This window comes from Apodemus sylvaticus, chromosome 2, assembly GCF_947179515.1.
Source record: "Apodemus sylvaticus chromosome 2, mApoSyl1.1, whole genome shotgun sequence".
Taxonomy (NCBI): Eukaryota; Metazoa; Chordata; class Mammalia; order Rodentia; family Muridae; genus Apodemus; species Apodemus sylvaticus.
The window spans coordinates 24,199,687-24,218,003 of NC_067473.1; the positions used below are offsets into that span (position 1 = coordinate 24,199,687).

The 18,317-nt window shown below is 44.3% G+C and overlaps 2 protein-coding genes across 2 annotated transcripts in view; one reads left to right on the forward strand and one right to left on the reverse strand.

The window, feature by feature from the left end:
* Window positions 1-4,227, forward strand: part of Rbm48 (RNA binding motif protein 48) — a 17,395-nt gene extending 13,168 nt beyond the window's left edge. Inside the window, exon 7 of the transcript XR_007976550.1 lies at window positions 3,828-4,227. The gene's annotated coding sequence lies outside the window, so the exon portion shown is untranslated. The remainder of the gene's footprint in view (window positions 1-3,827) is intronic.
* LOC127678326 (calaxin-like) lies at window positions 970-18,257 on the reverse strand. The gene is made up of 5 exons (XM_052173192.1): window positions 17,013-18,257; window positions 7,016-7,171; window positions 5,882-5,986; window positions 2,751-2,902; window positions 970-1,140 (listed from the first exon to the last, which is right to left on the reverse strand). Exons 1-5 carry the CDS (start codon window positions 17,068-17,070, stop codon window positions 1,027-1,029), a joined length of 585 nt encoding a protein of 194 aa, XP_052029152.1. The 5' UTR covers window positions 17,071-18,257; the 3' UTR covers window positions 970-1,026.
* Between the last annotated feature and the right edge of the window lie 60 nt (window positions 18,258-18,317).

Sequence of the window (18,317 nt, forward strand, 5' to 3'; positions counted from 1 at the left end):
GTGTCTCCATACGTACAGAAGACAGGTATTATGTATAGCCAAAGAGGGCACAAATCAAAGTCTTTTAGCTATAATAACTGTAATAGTCAATAATGTCATTTTTAGCCCTAAACTGGAATGAAGCTAATGACTTTATGATTGTCTTCAATTTGGCAATGGGCTGAAGCTACAAAGGTGAGAGGCTATTGTGTGTTATTTTCTAATCCTTTACATTTTTTCCTTAATTGGGCCAGTGAGATGGCTCACTATGTAAAGGCTTTTGCTTTGAAACGTGACTACCAGAGTTCAATTCCCTGGGATCCAGGTGGTGGGAAGAGAGAACGGATTCCTACAAATTGTCTTTTGGCCTCCACACAAGCATTGTGGCATGCCCTAGATCGGGTTACTACTGCTATGATGCGACACCAGGCCCAGAAGCGAGCCGGGGAGGAAGGGGTTTATTGGCTCATGCTCGCTTCCACATCCTGAAGCCATCACTGGCCGGGCAGTGGTGGCGCACGCCTTGTGTCCCAGCACTTGGGAGGCAGAGGCAGGCAGATTTCTGAGTTCGAAGCCAGCTTGGTCTACAGAGTGAGTTCCAGGACAGCCAGGGCTACACAGAGAAACCCTGTCTCGAAAAAAAACAAAAAATTAAAAATTAAAAGCCATCACTGAAGGAAGTCGGGACAGGAACTCAAAGGGAGCAGGATCCTAGAGGGGGAGCTGATGCAGGCCCGAGGCTGCTGCGCCTGGCTCGCTCTCCATGGCTCGCCCTGCCTGCATTCTTAAAAAAGCCAGGACCACCAGCCCAGGGTCAGCCACCAACCTAATGGTAGGCCATCCTCCATCAATCACTAAAATATGCCCTACCGCTGGACCTCATGGGGACATTTTCTCAGCTGAGGTTCCCTGTTTTCATGTTGACATATGACTATCCAGGACATGACACTGACACGTATACCCTACACACACACACACACACACACACACACACACTATACTTTTAATAAAAAGTTTCCATCATCTAGTTTATGCTCTCAGTGTTTGTCACTCCACCTTGGCATCTGGTAAACACGGTCCAAACGCCTCCAACAAAAGCCCATCTTTTTTCACTGCTCTTTCAAAGTCTGCAAAGGAGATCTTGCCATCATTGTCATAATCCTAGAGAGAAAGATGATTCAGGGATAAATGATAGAGTTTTCTTTAATTTTACTGTGGAAAACTAGGTATCTAGACTGCTAAGAAAAACTGTAAATTCATTCTCTTGAAGACATTAGTTGTACAAATCTATGGGGATTTATGAATAGAAGTCACTGGTTTATTATTCTAACAAGAGTCACCTTAGCTATACACAATGTAGCCCTGTCAGTTACACTGGAATTGGGGAATAATGCAAAATGTGGGGGAACTATATTAACATACTGCCCCCTTTGCAATTAAATAAATAAAATATGTCTTAGATTTTTTTGAGCATAATTTTATTCCTCAAAAGGCCTCTTATTTGGGAGCTCATCAGAGCAGGAAGGGCAGCTGTCAAGGACATGGAGCATGGGAAGATAAGCATGGGGTGGAGTCGTGGAGTGGGACTGTAGGCTCCTGCTGGAACACTAGAGGGCTGAGATTCAGACAAGTATGGGGAACGAGCACAGGTCTGTCCACCTGCTTTACAGGAGGAAGCAGGGACGTAAGTCCGTAAACTGTTCTGGACAAGGCCTTAAAAATGTTGTGTATGAATGCAGGGAAGAGGGAGTCTGTGTGTGAATTACAAATGCCTTCGACCACTGCCTCAGACTGAGTAAGATGACCTTGGCTTTTCATTTTCGTGCATGAGTTCAAAATCTAATTTAGAGGAAAGTATGAGTGACCGCCAGAATAAGGTACATCCCATTACTATTTCCATTCTAGAAAGGAATCTGGGAACATCCTATTGTGAAAAAGGCATCTGCACTCAGCCTGAGCAGCAGCTAGTATCTCTAAAGACATACTCTCACACAGAGAGAACAGAGACAGACAGAGAGGCTCACAGTGTGGCCCCGGCTGGTCGTGAACTTGCAATCCTCAGACATCTAAGTGCTGGGATTTCAGGCATGCACCACCATGCCTAGCTGTTTCAGCTCTCAGCCTCTGAGTAATGTCAGTGAGTTTGTTGGGCCTGCCTTGGATTCACAAAACCTCACTCAGAACAGTGTAGGGTCCCCATCAGAGTGGATGCCACCATTTCTGTAATAGGAGCCACTACTGTAAGGCTTTATTGCTAGATGAACTCTGTACCACAATTTCTGTGCCTCAGTTTTTCCCATCTGCAAAATGGAGATAAGAGTTCTTGGGATAAAAATGCATGAATACTATAGAGGGCCCTGAAGGCCTGCTACACAGTAAGGGTCAGATGTTTTTCACTGTTACTTTGCTGAGATGAGTACTTGACAGATTGAAGGAGTGAGGTCATAAAGACAGAAAGTAGTACGCAGTTCTCCATCTACTGACTCAAGCCCCCTCCCAAATTAATAAGCTTCGGCTGATAGTGGTACATTTCAAAATAATTAAACTGACATTTATTTTACGTAATGACTGTTTAGTCAGTGGGCCATCCCTTGTGTGTTGAGCACACACTTCCAGCGGAGCACTGCTGTGGGTAGTGGGTAGGGCAGAAAAGCGAGTGACAACTGCCCACAGGGAAGTTGCTCAGCTCATCGTGGAGAAGCGGCCATTGCTTGCTCCGTGGCCTTACTCAGCAGCTACCTCCGTGAACGCAGTGCGGGGCCCAGGCTTACCATCTTCTTCAGGCTTATTTCTACCAAATCCTTTATTCCTTCTTCATTCTCTTCTTCAGGAGAGTGCTGGAAGAGACTACTCTTCAACATGTCAAAAATTTTTTCTCGGGAAATATAAGCATCTCCATTTAAATAATAAACTTCAAAACAGACTTTATAAGGCGTAGGAATCAAAAATTGAACAAAATATCATTAGTTATTTCAGCATAAGATAATAAATGATAAATATACAATTACTGATCTGATCCATTATATGGCAGAAGTTTTATAACAAAGAGCTTCTTGTTAAATTTCTTTCCACGATTAAATAGAGCGAGTGGCACTATTAGGAGGTGTGGCTTTGTTGGAGTGGGCGTGTCACTGTGGGGTGGGCTTTGAGATCCTCCTCCTAGCTGCCTGGAAGCTAGTTTTCTGTTTGCCTTCAAGATGTAGAGCTCTCAGCTCCTCCAGCACCATGCGTGCCTAAACAGCACCATGTTGATAATAGGCTGAACCTCAGAACCAGAAAGCCAGCTGCAATTAAATGTTTGTCCTTTATAAGAGTCGCCTTGGTCATGGTGTCTCTTTATGGAAACCCTAGGACATACCCCTTGGCAGGTGAAAAGAAGAGCTTACAGTTCCTGGATGTGGGGCTTGAAAATGGTATCAAATTGCAATAAAGGAGGTGGATTTTTATTGTATGCTTACATATATGTGTTTACATGTGTATGGTATGTTTGTATTTTCTGCATATAGACTATAAAAATGAACCACATAAACAAAGAATTTAGAAAAAAAAAAGAACCACGTAACTTTTCTGTATCCTTTGAAAATGAATCACACACACACAGACACACACATATACACACACACACATTTAGATAGTGAATGAGGTAAGCTCTCCGAGGTCTGTCTTTCTGACTTATGTTCAGCCCTCTCTCTGGAGAGTAACGTTTCTGTCTTCCGCCTCATATCCAGGAAGGTAATGGTGAAGTAGCTTTCCTGGAGTTTATTAGTAGTCTAGGTAAATGTTTTGGCAAACACCAGGAATATGAACATGAGTGTCAGAGGAATTGAATATCTGTTAACTTCCTCCAGTTCACAGCAGAACATAGGAGGTGAAGAATAAGTCTCCTGCAGAAAGCAGAAGTCCCCTGGAAGAACTCCTAAAATGTGTCAGAAGGCCTTTAGGAAGCAGGATTGGAGAAGACATCTTCCTCAGCATGATCTACTTAACAGGGGACTCTACTCAGCCACACAACTATGTCCCCCGGCAATTAGTGTCCCCACAAGGACTGACGACCTTCATATAGCTGTCTGATCCTCAGTAAGCCATGTGTGAGAACCCTGCAAAGTTGGAGGAGATGGAGTAGGGGATGGGGTAGAGTGGTTGCTTTAAAATGTGGGAGGCCCTGGACTGCAATCCCAAACCCTGGAGAGTGGGAACTATCTGTATTACCTAATGAAATATTAAATGGGAAAAGAACTACAGAAGAGTATAAAATTACTAAATGTCAGAAGTTTGGCTATTCAAAGTTCTGTTATAAAAAGGTTAAAGTACCTTAGACATTTTTTATTAGAAAAACACGTGTATGCATCTACATGAGTGCGTGACATGTTTGGGCAGGTACTTACGAAGGCCAGAACATAGAAGGTATTAAGTCCCCAACAGCTGGCCACCCCCACCCCACCCACTCCATTACAAGCAGTTGTGGGTAACCCAGTGTGGACGCTGGGAATCAAACTTGGGTCCTCAGGGAAAGCTGCAAGCACCCCATTCTCTCCCTTCTCCAGGCATCTTTTTCAGTGTCCCAAATCAAACTTCAAGTGAAAGCACCAAAAGAGAAGCAAATTTGCTCAACTACAAAGAACTCTGCAGTCTTCTTAAGCAAAGAGATAATCTAGGCTGTTCTTCCCCCTCAGAATGGTTTTTAATTCTGCTTCCAGGATTCTCCACAGGGAATCCTGACAGCTGGAGTAAAACATGGGAAATGGTCATTAGCCTGGTGGAGGGGGGGGGAGGAGGAGGGGGCGCAAGAGAACAACAGAAGGGGTAAAGTGCAGGGAATGGGGGAGGGGTGGAGCGGGCGGACCAGAGCTATTGCTGTGGAGAAGTGTGGGTCAGCACAGGCTTCCCAAGGCTCAGTGATCCTATTTAGAACTCTCGCATTAGAAAGGCTTGAATCCTCTTCTTTCTCACCCCCTCTCCTCCTCGGTCATAAAGACCAGGATATTAATGTGAGGGCTGTCAGGGTGTGTTGAGCATCTTCCTCATTCTCTAGTAGTGCAGTGCACCGTTTCTTCAAATAAAACAAATGTAACAGAGTAACACAGCCATGACCCTCCATCAAGGCCTGCTTCCTGGTGAGCCCAGAGGCAGGCCCTTAGCCTGGTCAGCTGATCAGAGTTACACCCTGACCTTAGTGCTGTTCTTAACTGGGGCTGTAGCCAAACACCCACTCTAATGACAGCCTTCTGGGCTCAGTAAAGGAAATGGGTCACGCATAGGGCCCCCAATTCATCCTTTGTGGGGGTTTTCTTTTTTCTTTTTTTAACATTTATGTCTGTGGGTACACTGCTGCTGTCTTCAGACACCCCAGAAGAGGGCATCAGATCCCATTTCAGATGGTTGAGAGCTACCACGTGGGTGCTGGGAACTGAATCAGGACTTCTGGAAGAGCTGTTGTTCCTAACTGCTCAGCCATCTCTCCATCGCCCCTCCCCTCCCCCCGGGGGGGGGGAGACTAGGGAGGAGGGGAAGGCTGTTTTTGGCCCCTTTAAATGACCATTTATTTTCCACTCCTGAATGTGACCTAACATAACATCCTCACGACTATGGGTAAATCCTTTGGAGTGTTTCCAGCAGCCCAGATAATCTGATAATGCCATCAGATAGCACAAAGGCCTGGAACAGGTCCCTGCCATGCTCTGACCGCACCACCTAATATTGTCACCAACAGATTTTAAGTGTTGTTTTGTTATTCCAGGAACTTCACAAATACATGTGGAGTTTGGGTAAACCTGAATCTATGTTCCCAGGCTATGGTAATAAACTCTCTCCTGCCCCTTTTCTGCAGTGATGGCTGTTACCACCTCAGGATACTGAACATAGGATAGATGGATATAGCATCTAGCCAGTAACCCCTTCTTACATCTCATCTTCTCTTCAAAAGTCCCTCGGAGAAATACTGCCAATCCTTTAATCCACTCCTGTAAATTTACATAGCTATCACCGTCCTTGTCAAATACAAAGAACACTGAAAAAGAAAAAGAATCTTTAAGTGTATTGTAGCGGTAACTGTTTTATGATGCCTGCCCCTGGTTTAGATAGAATTTTTCTTACAAATTGGGGGGAGGGGTGGTTGGTGCTGTCTTTTTAAAGGATCTGAATTACCTGAAATGTGTTTTTCCCCCTATATATTTACATCAGAAGAGTCATTCCACACAATGAGCAGTAAGTCTTCCTTTGTGATGTTTTATATAGTTGCTAGGGCCAAGAAAATCTTTGGAGCTCATTCATGAGATAATTTTAATTTTTAGAGATAAAAAGTGAAAATAAAGTGGTGGAAAAAAATCTGTTGTAGAACTTTCATAATATCTCAAAGTAAATTGTGTGTGTGTGTGTTTGTGTGTGTGGTCAAAGGACGTCCTGTGGAACTGTTTCTCTCCCACTTTATCTGCTGAGCTGTCTTCGCAGATGAATTTTTCAAGTTACTCATCAAACTTTATCCTATAGAAAACTTCAAATGTAATTTGTCCTTTGGGATGAGGGATGTAGTGATATTTCGATTATGGCGGTGATTTCAGAGGCCTGCGTGTGTCGAATCTTATCAAAATGTCCATGTCAATGATCTACCACAGAACTTAACTGGGTACACTAATTCTTTCCTGTTTTAGATATCTGACTTTTAATATTGTACTGACACACTTCTATGAAGAAAGAAAAAAGCCAGTTAATGATTTACATTGGTGGTGTGTACTTTCATGATTCACATCTATGGTGTGTACTTTCATGGCTAAAAGTCCTCAGTTGTTTATCCTTAAAAAATACTAGATTCTTTAGTCCAGTGGTAATTATTTTTCAAAAACTCCCCTACTATGAGCTACAAAGTCCTGAGTGGGTTTGTGTTAGAAGCTGTTCTCACAATCATTCCGGGTTGTGTTTCCAGCACTTTCCTCCCACAGCTATTCCTCTCCAGTGTGGCATTCAGAGTCCAGCCTCAGGAAGAGGACATGCAGACCATTCCGTTTGGGTTTGTACATTTCTGTTTGTGCTGACTTCTTACCCCTGTTCATCAACATATCATTAGTCATTCCGAATATGTTCTGCAGGACTCCTCGAAATGTGTTCCGGTCCAGGCCAGTGTTATCAACCTTCCCAACAGGGCATCCCGCCAAGCTATAGAAAAGTTGTATGAGACATTCAACTTCAAATTTATTGACTGTAAAATGAGAAGAAGAAGGAGGTGTAGGTGAGATCACCAAGTCATTCAGAGCAATTGCAGCTGTAAAGTTATGGTGCCAGGTGGCCGTACATGATGAGCAGAGACTCATTAGACTTAGGGGTATGACCAAATGCTTTTAAGAAACTTGAAACTCTCTTTGAATATTTGCTGTTAACTACAAGTGACTCTATATTCTAATCAGGAAGATTGATGGTATCTATGATTGATCCTCTAAATCTGTTACATGGGAAACATTATACCTGATTGATTTTGCATTTCCTTGTGCCAAATGGTTATACTTGTGCCTGCTTCACAGGATACACCTTTTGAAATGGTAATACCGACTCATCGTGTATAAGAACCCTTACTTGAGTGCTCCTAAAGACATTCAGATTCAAACGGCCTCAGTGTTTATTTCTGTCATTCGCCAAACCTGTGCCTTTCCTGAGTACCAAAGCCCCCCCTTGGTCGTGATTCCCCCAACCCCACACAGGGTCAGTCCGAGGCATATCATAACCAAGACAACTGCTACAAAGGCAAACAGTTCATTGGGGCTGGCTCAGTTTCATAAGTTCAGTCCATCATCATTATGGCAGGAGTCATGGCAACTTGATGGCACACGTGGTGCTGGAGGAGCTGAGAGTTTAACATTTTGATCTGAAGACAGCCAGGAGGAGGCTGTCTTCTGCCCTGGATGGAGCTTGTGCATAAGACTTCAAAGTCCACGCCTCAGTGATACATTTCCTCCAACAAGGCCTCACCTAGTAATACTGGCATTGTTCATGGGCCAAGCAAATTCAAACCACCACAGTGACTCAACAGCTACTTGAGGGAATGAAATATGGAGTGAGAGCTGCTTGCTGGTTTTTTGATCTTCCTGTTTGCAGACGAAGGTGAGGAGAAAGAAAACAGTTCTATTTTAATACTATCTTTGTGATGGTTTTAGGTTACCCACATGAAAGCAGTGAATGTATGGTGAATACTCAATTTATGTGTGGGGTTCTATGTGGGTTGAAGAATATTGTTCCTAGGATAGTGGCTGATAACCTAGAGTAAAAGCAACTTCAAAGGAGCTTAATAACATGTATATTGTAGACCAAATTAAAATGTTTCTTAATTTCATATTATACCAGTACAGCCCTAAAAAAGGATATAATGGCTAATTCTTGTTTAGTGTCTTAAAGGACACCATGAGTCAGTGAGCAGATACAGACAGGACTCCTGCCCTCAAGGCTGTTGCATACTTGTCAAGACATACATAAGGAGCTGTGGTATGGCTCAGTGGTAGAGCACTTGCATAGCATGTTTGCTCTTCAGATCCTAAATCAAGTGTGAAGAGTTAACTAAATGAAGTAGTAAATCAAAAACTAAAGCAAGAGATATCCAAGTGGGGAAGGTGTGAGTGATTAATACCCAAAGTGGAGGTGTCATCAGGGCTGAGTCTGTCAAAGGGCCAGGCACTTACCTAGAAGGCAACTTGAAGGCTTGGAGCTTCTGAGTTCTGAGGCTCCAGATGGGCCCATGCTGAGGCAGGCTATCAGAGCTTACAGACAATGCAATGCTTACCACACAATTCTGGCCGATAACCAGACAGATTTAAGGACAACTACTTTCACAATACATTCTTGAGATGATTTTTGAATGTAGGACCAGCAATCTGTATTCTGCTACATGATCATAAAAACCTGTCCACACACACACACACAAGATCTCACCATGTAGCCCAGGGTGACCTGAATTTCTTGATCTACCACCTCAGTCTCCCAAGTACTAGTGTTTCAGGCATGGGCTGTTGCCTCCAGCTACACAACTTTGATTTTCACTAGAGAAATGAGGTCTAAGAAGCCTTCCTTTAAAACTAGTGAGATCTGCCTGGTGTGGTGATGCATGCCTTTCAGCCTAGCACTCAGGAAGCAGAGCAGGGAGATCTCTGAGTTCAAGGCCAGGCTGGTCTGCAGAGTGAAGTTTCAAGTCACCCATGGCTACAAAATGACACCCTAGCTCAGAAAAATAGTGAGATTTTTATGACTGTTTCCACTAATCAGTGAAAATGAGATCCTACGATGGGAGGGCAATTTCCGTCGTCAACTGTCATATTGCCACTTCCTCTGACCTGAACCAGTCCCTCTTGGAGGAGGGTCATTCAAACCAAGGAAGGAAATGAAGCCACGAGGTTCAGGAAGTGGAAGTCTGAGAAAGCTCCTGAAGCCCATGTTTTTAACCCTTCCCCAAGGTTATGTAGGTGCAACTGATACTTGGGGAGGGACTGTCCCAGGCCTGCAAGCTGTGCTTCACCAGTGATGCCAATGTTTGTCATCTTCTTTGACAGTTTCATGTATGTAACAAGTTTTAGTCTTTTTCACCTGCCATTACTTTCACCCAGCCCTACACTGAAACCTTTTCCCATTGAAACCTTGTCCTCTCTGTCTACCCCACAGAGTTTAATTAGGGTGGCTTGTATGCCCATGCCTGGGAGGCTGTTTACCTCCAGAGGCTCATGGGTAACTTACAAATGGCTACACCACAGAAGAAAATGATGCCCTTCCCCAGGCATTAACTGTCAATAGCCCTAAGGGAGCGGGCCTCTCTCTTGTCTTGTGTAGGTAACCAGAGCTGCATGAGTTCATTGGTGCAACAGCAATGAAATGTCCGAAAAGACGCCATTTGTAACACACCTTCGCCTATCCTGACTCTATTCTTTCTGTCCCCTTTCTTCTGTAATGCAGTGTTTCTTGAACCTAGAATGGGGGTGATGTAGACTACCCATTTGGGGCTGAGCAGTCCATTGCAATTATTTCAGAACTCTGACCAGTTAAGAATCTCTACATTAACTGCTGCCTATTGCAACAGCTGCTTTTGTGATGAAGACCAAGAGCAGCACTAATTCTATGCAAACATTAAGTATTTAGAAAGTGGTTTGACCATGTCCACTTAGCCAGATGATAGCAGTGGGTTCCCCTTTAGGTGCTATGATCTCCGTGCCACCAGCTCTTGATTGGGTGCACAATACCAGGAAGGTGTCCGAGCCTCTGCAGCAGCCCTGACTGCAATTAGAAAATGGTTACCCCCAAAGCACTCATGCCGTTACCCCACTAGTGGACAAAGCTTATCAGGTCAGCTGTCATTGTAACTCTAAGTATTCACAGCTACCTAAGAGTGGGGGTAACTTTTCCTCCCCCTGAAGTTTGCAATAGAACCTTCTAGGCAGCAGCCTATTCCAGCCTGATCTCTCTAAGTCCTGTGACTGAAGTATGGAGTTTTTTCAGTAACAGGTCTTACCATCAAGTTGTGTTGGAAGCCAAGAACAATGGCAGTATTTTGAGGCTTCTATAGTCAACACATCAGGTATCCCATACCTGGCACTGGGTTCCTTGTTAAAACGAGGTTTCTGGGAGGAGCACTGGGGATGCAGGTTTCAGTCACTGTCCATGCTAGGGTGGGTGTTTTGGTGAGACGGCCGCCTTTGAGTCATCCTTGCTCCTGTAAGATCCCTACCTGCACTTCTAAACAACCCCCCTGGCTCACTCAGGTAGACTTGGCGCCTTGGTATGTTGTAGATACCTTAGACAAACTACATAGGCGTCTCCCCATGAAAACTTACACGGCATCTTGGCAGCACCTAGAACCACCTAGGAGATAAACGAATTTCTGCACTGGGTTAACTGAGGTGAGAAGACCCACCCTAAACATGGGCGAGCAAACCAAAGCACCAGTAGCCGTTTGCTTCCCAGCTGTAGGTGCGATGTGACCAGGAGCCTCACATGCTTGTAGCCAGGTCTCCTTAAATCTCGAGCCAAGATAGAGCTGAGCATGCACCGCTTTTGTTGGGTATCTGTTGTAAGAGCTATGGTGACTTTACAGGTTGGGCCATAGGGGATGCAGCTGCCAATGTGGGAATGTTATATTCATGAACAGGTTGGGATTATTTTTTAAATTATTATTATTTTGGGGAGGTCTCAAGCTCATGATCCTAGCTTAGCCTCTCAAGTGCAGGGGTGACAGGTATGTACTGCTACACCCTGGTGGAGTCAGCTTTAAGTGAATAATTGATCAGCGTGGACATGTTTTGAGGGTTTCTCTTCCTAAATCCTTTCATGCAGTCGAAGCTTATGTAACTATGGTGCTTGCTCAGAGCTGATCACTGCATACTATTCCTAATGATAGGCTGTAATTGTATCTTAGCAATTTTCCCACTAACGGCCCTTCAGTGTGTCAAGATCCAGTCCAGATCCAAGTCTTAGCACAGCGAGTGCCCGGTGTCCTCTAATCTGTGACCATTTTCAGTTTTTCCTTGGCATTTCATTGTCTGGTAGTATGGTCTGATTTTGTAAAGTGTCTCATGTGTCTTGGGTAGTAATGCTTACATCAGTCAACATAAAGCCACACATGTGGTACCACTGAGTGGGTCCCCCTGCTGTATATTGAAATCCTCCGCTCCAATGTGACAGTTTTAGGAAGGGGTCCTTTTCTGAAGTGACTGTGCCTGGTACCCCTATACAACCACATGTCAGTAACCTACTAGCTAGAAAACGGGTCAATCTCCCTTGATTTGGACTTGGCAGCTTCTAGAACTATGAACACTGTATTTCCAGGCTCACCTTGTATTACCCCTTTTACTAACCACTGTTCAGTGAGTTTTAGTTCTTTTTACATGAGAAAGCAGTGGTTGGATTGTTGCTATTACAGTGTGGCTTCTAAACCTTCCGCGCAGACCTAATTAGGAAATATTTATACAAACTATGCACACACTGGCATGTTAGTTTGTCTCACAAATGCCTAAAGATGGCCCTGCCTTTAAGCCTTGATTCAAATTTATTAAGAACTCCTGAACACCAGGAACCAAAGATTTGGGCAAATAATACTAAACTTTTCCCTCCCTTTGCCAGGAGTGGATCAGAGATGCAGCCCATAGTGTCTCTGGCTTTTGGCAGGGTATCCAATCCTCTCCCTGGAAATCTCTGCTCCCCCACCGTCAAAGAAATCCTAGATAAACTCTGCCTCTGCTTAGTTCCCTGCTACCTGTTGCCCGAGCAGAGGCAGCCACCCTCCTGGGCTTTCTCCTTCCAATAAACGTCGTGTGACGCTTACTGTGCAGTGTGACTTTGTGGTATTCATTGCCCCCCACCTGCCAGGATAAGTCTATAACACTTTGGTGGGGAGAAACCACTCCCTGCTGGAGCAGAGATGTATCGATTCTGTGCAGAGCTGCAACAATTACAGTCACTGTATCTTAATACTGGAGTGAAAAGTTTGAATCCTCAGCCTATCCTGTAAAGACTTCCTTCATCTAGGTGGCAGGATGTCTCTATAGAGACTTTGGTTATACTGATAGTGTAGCTAGATCCTTCTATTAGATTGGAATTTTTATTGCTTATCTCTTGTAGCTCAGGTTAGCCTTGAACTCCATATAATCAAGGATGACCTTGAAATTCTGATCCTGTGTGTGTACCCTCATTGTGCTAGGAATACTAGTGTGAGCCAGCACTCCCAGTTCGTGGTACTAGGGATCAAACCCAGGGCCACATCCATGCTTAGCAGGCACCCTACAAAGGTTTATCTCCACTCCAACATCTCCTATCATACTTCAAGTAAGACTGGCAGGCAGTCTACGACAGCTGTGATCCAGGGCTGCATCATGTAGCCCCCTTTTCACAAACTAAGGTAGTGACAAATGGATGTTACACATTAAGTCCTGTGAGGACACAGCTTGCATAGCCATGAAGCCAGTATTCAGAGGTAATTCCCTGCCTCTGCGCCTAAGTTAAAAGACAACTCTTACTAGAAAAGGGATTAGAACTATGTCTTCAGCACTGTACCACCCACCAGACCTTCCTGATATGTGTGATGGTCAGTTTGGTAGCCATCATGCAGAGATTCCTGAGAAGAGGCTACTGTGACCAAAAGGGCATTTTCAGTGCTGACCAGTTACAAATGGTCATATGTAGGCTAGCACCTATCATCCTGGACATGGCAACCCTAGAAAGTAGTGCAAAATTAATAGATAAGATTTATATATACTACCTGTAGAAAACAAAACATTCTAGATTGATAGGGAAAAAATGGCAACAGTTGTAAAGATTTCCTTTGTAAGATCACTTAGCTTCTTGAGGGTCTAAAGTAACTTGTTATTGACCTCCAAAAACATTTACATCACTATTAGTAACAGTAACAAAATTACTCATGAAGTGGCACTATAAATAATTTTATGGTTGGGGTTACCACACCATGAGGAGCTGTATTAAAGAGCCACAGTGTTAGAAGATGAACCACTGTTCTAAACCAAAGCCAGGTAAGTCCTTGCCTAGAAAACAGTACACTGCCGTGGCGGTGGTGGCACACGCCTTTAATCCCAGCACTTGGGAGGCAGAGGCAGGCAGAATTTCTGAGTTTGAGGTCAGCCTGGTCTACAGAGTGAGTTCCAGGATAGCCAGAGCTACACAGAGAAACCCTGTCTCAACCCAAGTTCTTCTAAGTAGCCCAGGGCAAACCAAACTGCCCTCTGCCGGTCCTGTGAGAGCACACAGTACAGAAGGCCCCAGAACTGCCTCCAGTGATGCACAAAGAGAACTTGAGAATCCTTTTGTGCAAAATCTCTGCATCTGACAACCTGTACCGGCTCTGTAACCACCAGGAAATCTAATGTGTGACTTCAGATGACTATCTCTACAGCTGGTTCTCTGTCAATCTCTTACCTCACTGGATTTGTCTGTAATCCAAGTGTAAAGCAGGCAGCTGGCTAGACCAGGGTACCAGGCTAGACCAGGGTCCCAGTAATGTACTCTTTTTTTTTTGTTTGTTTTGTTTTTTTGGTTTTTTTGAGACAGGGTTTCTCTGTGTAGCCCTGGCTGTCCTGGAACTCACTCTGTAGACCAGGCTGGCCTCGAACTCAGAAATCCACCTGCCTCTGCCTCCCAAGTGCTGGGATTACAGGTGTGCGCCACCACGCCCGGCTCCAGTAATGTACTCTTTACTGTCTAAATTACAAAAGGGACCTTGAAGGCGCAACTGAAGAATTAATCTTTGAAAAAAAATGTTGAAGTTTATTCCTTTTTTAAAAGAGTATCTTTGCAAAAGACTATACACAAGATATGGTACTGATCAATTATTACGAATTTGTATTGTCTAATTGCTTTCAAGTAACAAATTATGGTATTAAACACATGTGTAGCAGACATAGCTAACAAGATTTCCTTTCATGTTATGATAGGCTCCATTTCAAAAGCAGCAGTTGGACTAAGAGAGACTGATGCTTTAAAGGACTTGTGAGCAGGGCCCGAGAGTGGATGCCCAACGTCCACATGAAGAGCCAGGTATGTCAGTGACTGTCCCAGCGCTGGAGAGGCAGAGACAAAAGGATCTCTGTAATCAAACTAGTGAGCTCCAGGTTAAGGCTACCTAAACAAAGAAACGATTAGAAAGAATGGAAACAGGCAACCTCGGGAGGTAGGAGGTTGGGGGACCCTCCAGAATGTATCAGAGACCTGGGAGGTCAGAGACTCTCTGGACTCAAAGGGAGGGACCTTAGATGAGATGCCCTACATTGGGGAGAGGGAACTCGCAGAGCCCACCTCCAGCAGGAAGACAGGGCATCAAGTGAAGGAGGGGATTGCCATCCCACAGTCAGAACTCTGAACCATATTTGTTCCTGTCTGAAAGAACAGCAGGGATGGAAATGGAGAGGAGCCTGAGGAGAAGGTCCAGCCCAAGGAGAGGCCCTGAGGCCTGACACTATCTATCACTGAGGCCATGGAGAGCTCACAAAAAGGGGCTCATCATGACGGCCCTCCGAAAGACCCAACAAGCAGCTGAAAGAGTCAGATGCAGATATTTACATCCAACCAGTGGACAGAAGCTGCTGACCCTTGTGGCTGAATTAGGAAAAATCTAGAAGCTGAAGAGGAGGTCCCTGTAGGAGAACCAGCAGTCTCAACCGCTAACCAGGAAGCATACACTAGCTGATGTGAGACCCCAACACATATACAGCAGAGGACTGCTGAGTCTGGGTTCATTCAGAGATGATACACCTAACCCTCAAGAGACTGGAGGCCCCAGGGAGTTTAGAGGTCTGGTGGGGTGGACATTCACATGGAGACAGGGGTGGGAGGAGGTATGGGATGTGGAACACTCAGAGGGTGGACCAGGACGGGAATAAAATCTGGAGTTTTTAAAAAGAAACCTAATGATTAAGCAATACAGCAGACACTCATCAACATCTGCCCCTCTCAGCCACTACACACACCTCATGCGTGTGCGAATGCATGTGTGTGCCATGTACGTACAAGTTGGCAAGAATCAGTGGTTACTGTATGCATTACTGGCTGAATTTACAAAGCCTGAAGGGTTACCTAAGAATTAAGTAGTAGCAGGGTAGCAAGTGAGAAGTGCTTGAGGGACTCAAGGTAGTTTATAACCCAAGGGGAGACAGCTGAGTCAGGCTTACGAAGGTTATCCACCTGAAGTCCCAAGGGCGGTGCGAGTGTTTGTGACTGGGTGAAGCTAAATATTGCCAAAGCCTCATGAGCTAAAAATCACCAGTCAGGATCATTTGTAATTATGTCCTGAGGATTGCACCAAAACTTTCACGACAAGGACTAACAAAATTGATGTTTTAAATTCAGTTTATAGCAAATACTTGTCATATGAAAGGCACCATACTATTAGTACTTTTGGGGTTTGTTTTTGTTTTTTTGTCAGGCTGGTTTTTGCGCTCAGAGACCACCCTGCCTTTGGAGTGCTAGAGTAAAGCTGCACAAATATGCCCATTCAAAATTATATTTTAAAAGGGTTTGTGTCAGTGTGCGAGTGAGGGTGAGAACAACTTTGTAGAGAAAGTTTCCTCCTCCACTTTACACTGGAGGCCGAACTCAGGGTGTCAGCCGTGCAGCCTCAGCGTCAAGCTCCTTGACCCACCAAACATCGTGCCATCCCTGGCCTAAACTGTTATCTGTGGTTTGCATTTTCAAATCTTGTTACAGATATGTGTACAAGCATGTACTGAGGTTGGAGAACTTTTAGGAATTGGCTCTCTTCCCACCCAGGGTTCCAAGAATCAAAATCAGGTCACCAGGCTCAGATGGTGAATCCGTTTTACCTGCTGACCATCTTCATTTTTTTTTCCATTAGTCCCCTGAAGTAGAGCAATCTGAAACTGAGTTTTGTGCTAGAAACCAGAGAACTGACCAAAGCAAACACCTGTAATTTACATTCTTATTGTCAATAGAATAAAACCTATGCTTTGCCGGCAGATCCTTCTGGAGTTATGGCAAACATTCTCGGCGTTCCCCCCCCCCCCCACATGGGTCAGGTGCGCCCCACATGCCAGGACACAGATGGTAGAAATATCTCTAAGTACAAGTGTGATGGCTTACTTGCTTACGTACTTTTAAAGCAGTTTATTATTGTTTTGTGTGCGGTACGCAGATCAAGGACAGTTTTTTGGATTCAGTTCTCATGGGCCCTGGAGACTGAACTCAGGTTTATCAGGCTGTGAAGCAGGACCTTTATGTACCAAGCCATCTCTTCAGCCTCTTACCACCATTCCCCAGCCCTATTTTGAGACAGGGTCTCACTATGTAGCTCTGCCGTCCTGAACTCACTATGTAGGCCAGACTGTCCTCAAACTCAAGAGATCCACCTGCGTTTGTGTCCTGAGTGCTGGGATTCAAGGCATGGCCACCATGTGTAGCTGTACGTTTTTAAATGACCAGAAACATTAGAAACAGATTCTCTGAATGGTTCCAGAGCACTCACTGGTGCCGACGATCCTGACTCACCGGTATATCAACCAACCTCCCTTTCAATCAAGGAAAGGAAGTGCTAGGAATCGCTGAGTACTTACAGCTCTTGACAGTTTTCCTGATGGACTCCACCAGTTTCTTCAGAGCCCTCTGCTCCATCAGAGTGGCTTCAGCTCACTGCTTTCCCAAGCAGTCCACCTCCAAGCTTGTGTCCCAAGCAGGTACTAACACTACAACTCCAAAACAGAACGTGACCATGGCAACTTCCCAGCAACCAGACAGAATGTTCTCGGTTTGGAAGATGACCAGGTGGACCCTGCCATCAGTACATACTGGATAAAGTCTGGATACTCTTCTGGCACTACAACAGCTATGAGCAAACAAAGGAATACAAGTGACCAAAAAAGCTAGCCCTGGTGTCGAGCTAACATTTCTACAGATGTTCATCACTTCCTGGCAGCTATCCCAGTGCCACTGTTTTAGATGGGCCATGTTTGTAAAATTTGAATAAAAATCACCCAAGAAAATGGGCAGGTTTGGTGAAGGAGAGTAGGCATGTTATTAACTTACACATCATCATAACCACGGAACTAACATAGGGCAGCATCCCAATTTTATGTCTATCAGGAGACTCCTAGCGTCGCCAAACACCATGAAAAATTGTATCAATCAACAGACTCTGAACAAGACACAACATCCCACCAAATCACCTATTCCCACCTCCTCTAGTCTGACAAACAGCTGCTTCCTATAGGATGTGGCTGTTGTACTCTAGAATAGACCACACCCTGCCCTTGTACACTCAAGAAAAGTGACAAATGACAAACAAATCTAACATTTGGATAAACATCAATTTTGAAAAGAAATTGGGAGGATAGGTGATTATAATATATCCTTCAAACTTTTTATACCTTACGTTAGGTATCTTTAAACAGGAAAATTTAAGAAACCTCCTAAGAAACATGTTGTTTTGCCCTGAGGGCAGCTGGGAAATGGTGGCGCATGCATTTAACACCAGTACTAAAGCGGCTGATGAGTTCGCTATGAGTTCGAGGCCAGCCTGGTCTATAGAGCAAGTTCCAGGACAGCCAAGTCTAAACAGAGAAACCCTGTCTCAAAAAAACAAAAACAAAACAAAAGGGTGCAGTTACTTTCATAACTACCTGTGACCCAAAGGGAGATAAGAGCACAGCTATTTTAAGTAAAATAGCTATTTATTCAGCCTCTTTTCATGCCAAAATGTTCTGTGCATAGTCCACTATAATTAGCATAGCCTCTGAAATTGGTAAAACTGTCCATTGTTATATTTCACAACCGGATTATATAAAAGTTTAAAATGAAAGTGACTTATCAAGCAAGTCCTTTTAACATTCCTAATTTTTCAGCAGAGACTCAAAGCATAAAAT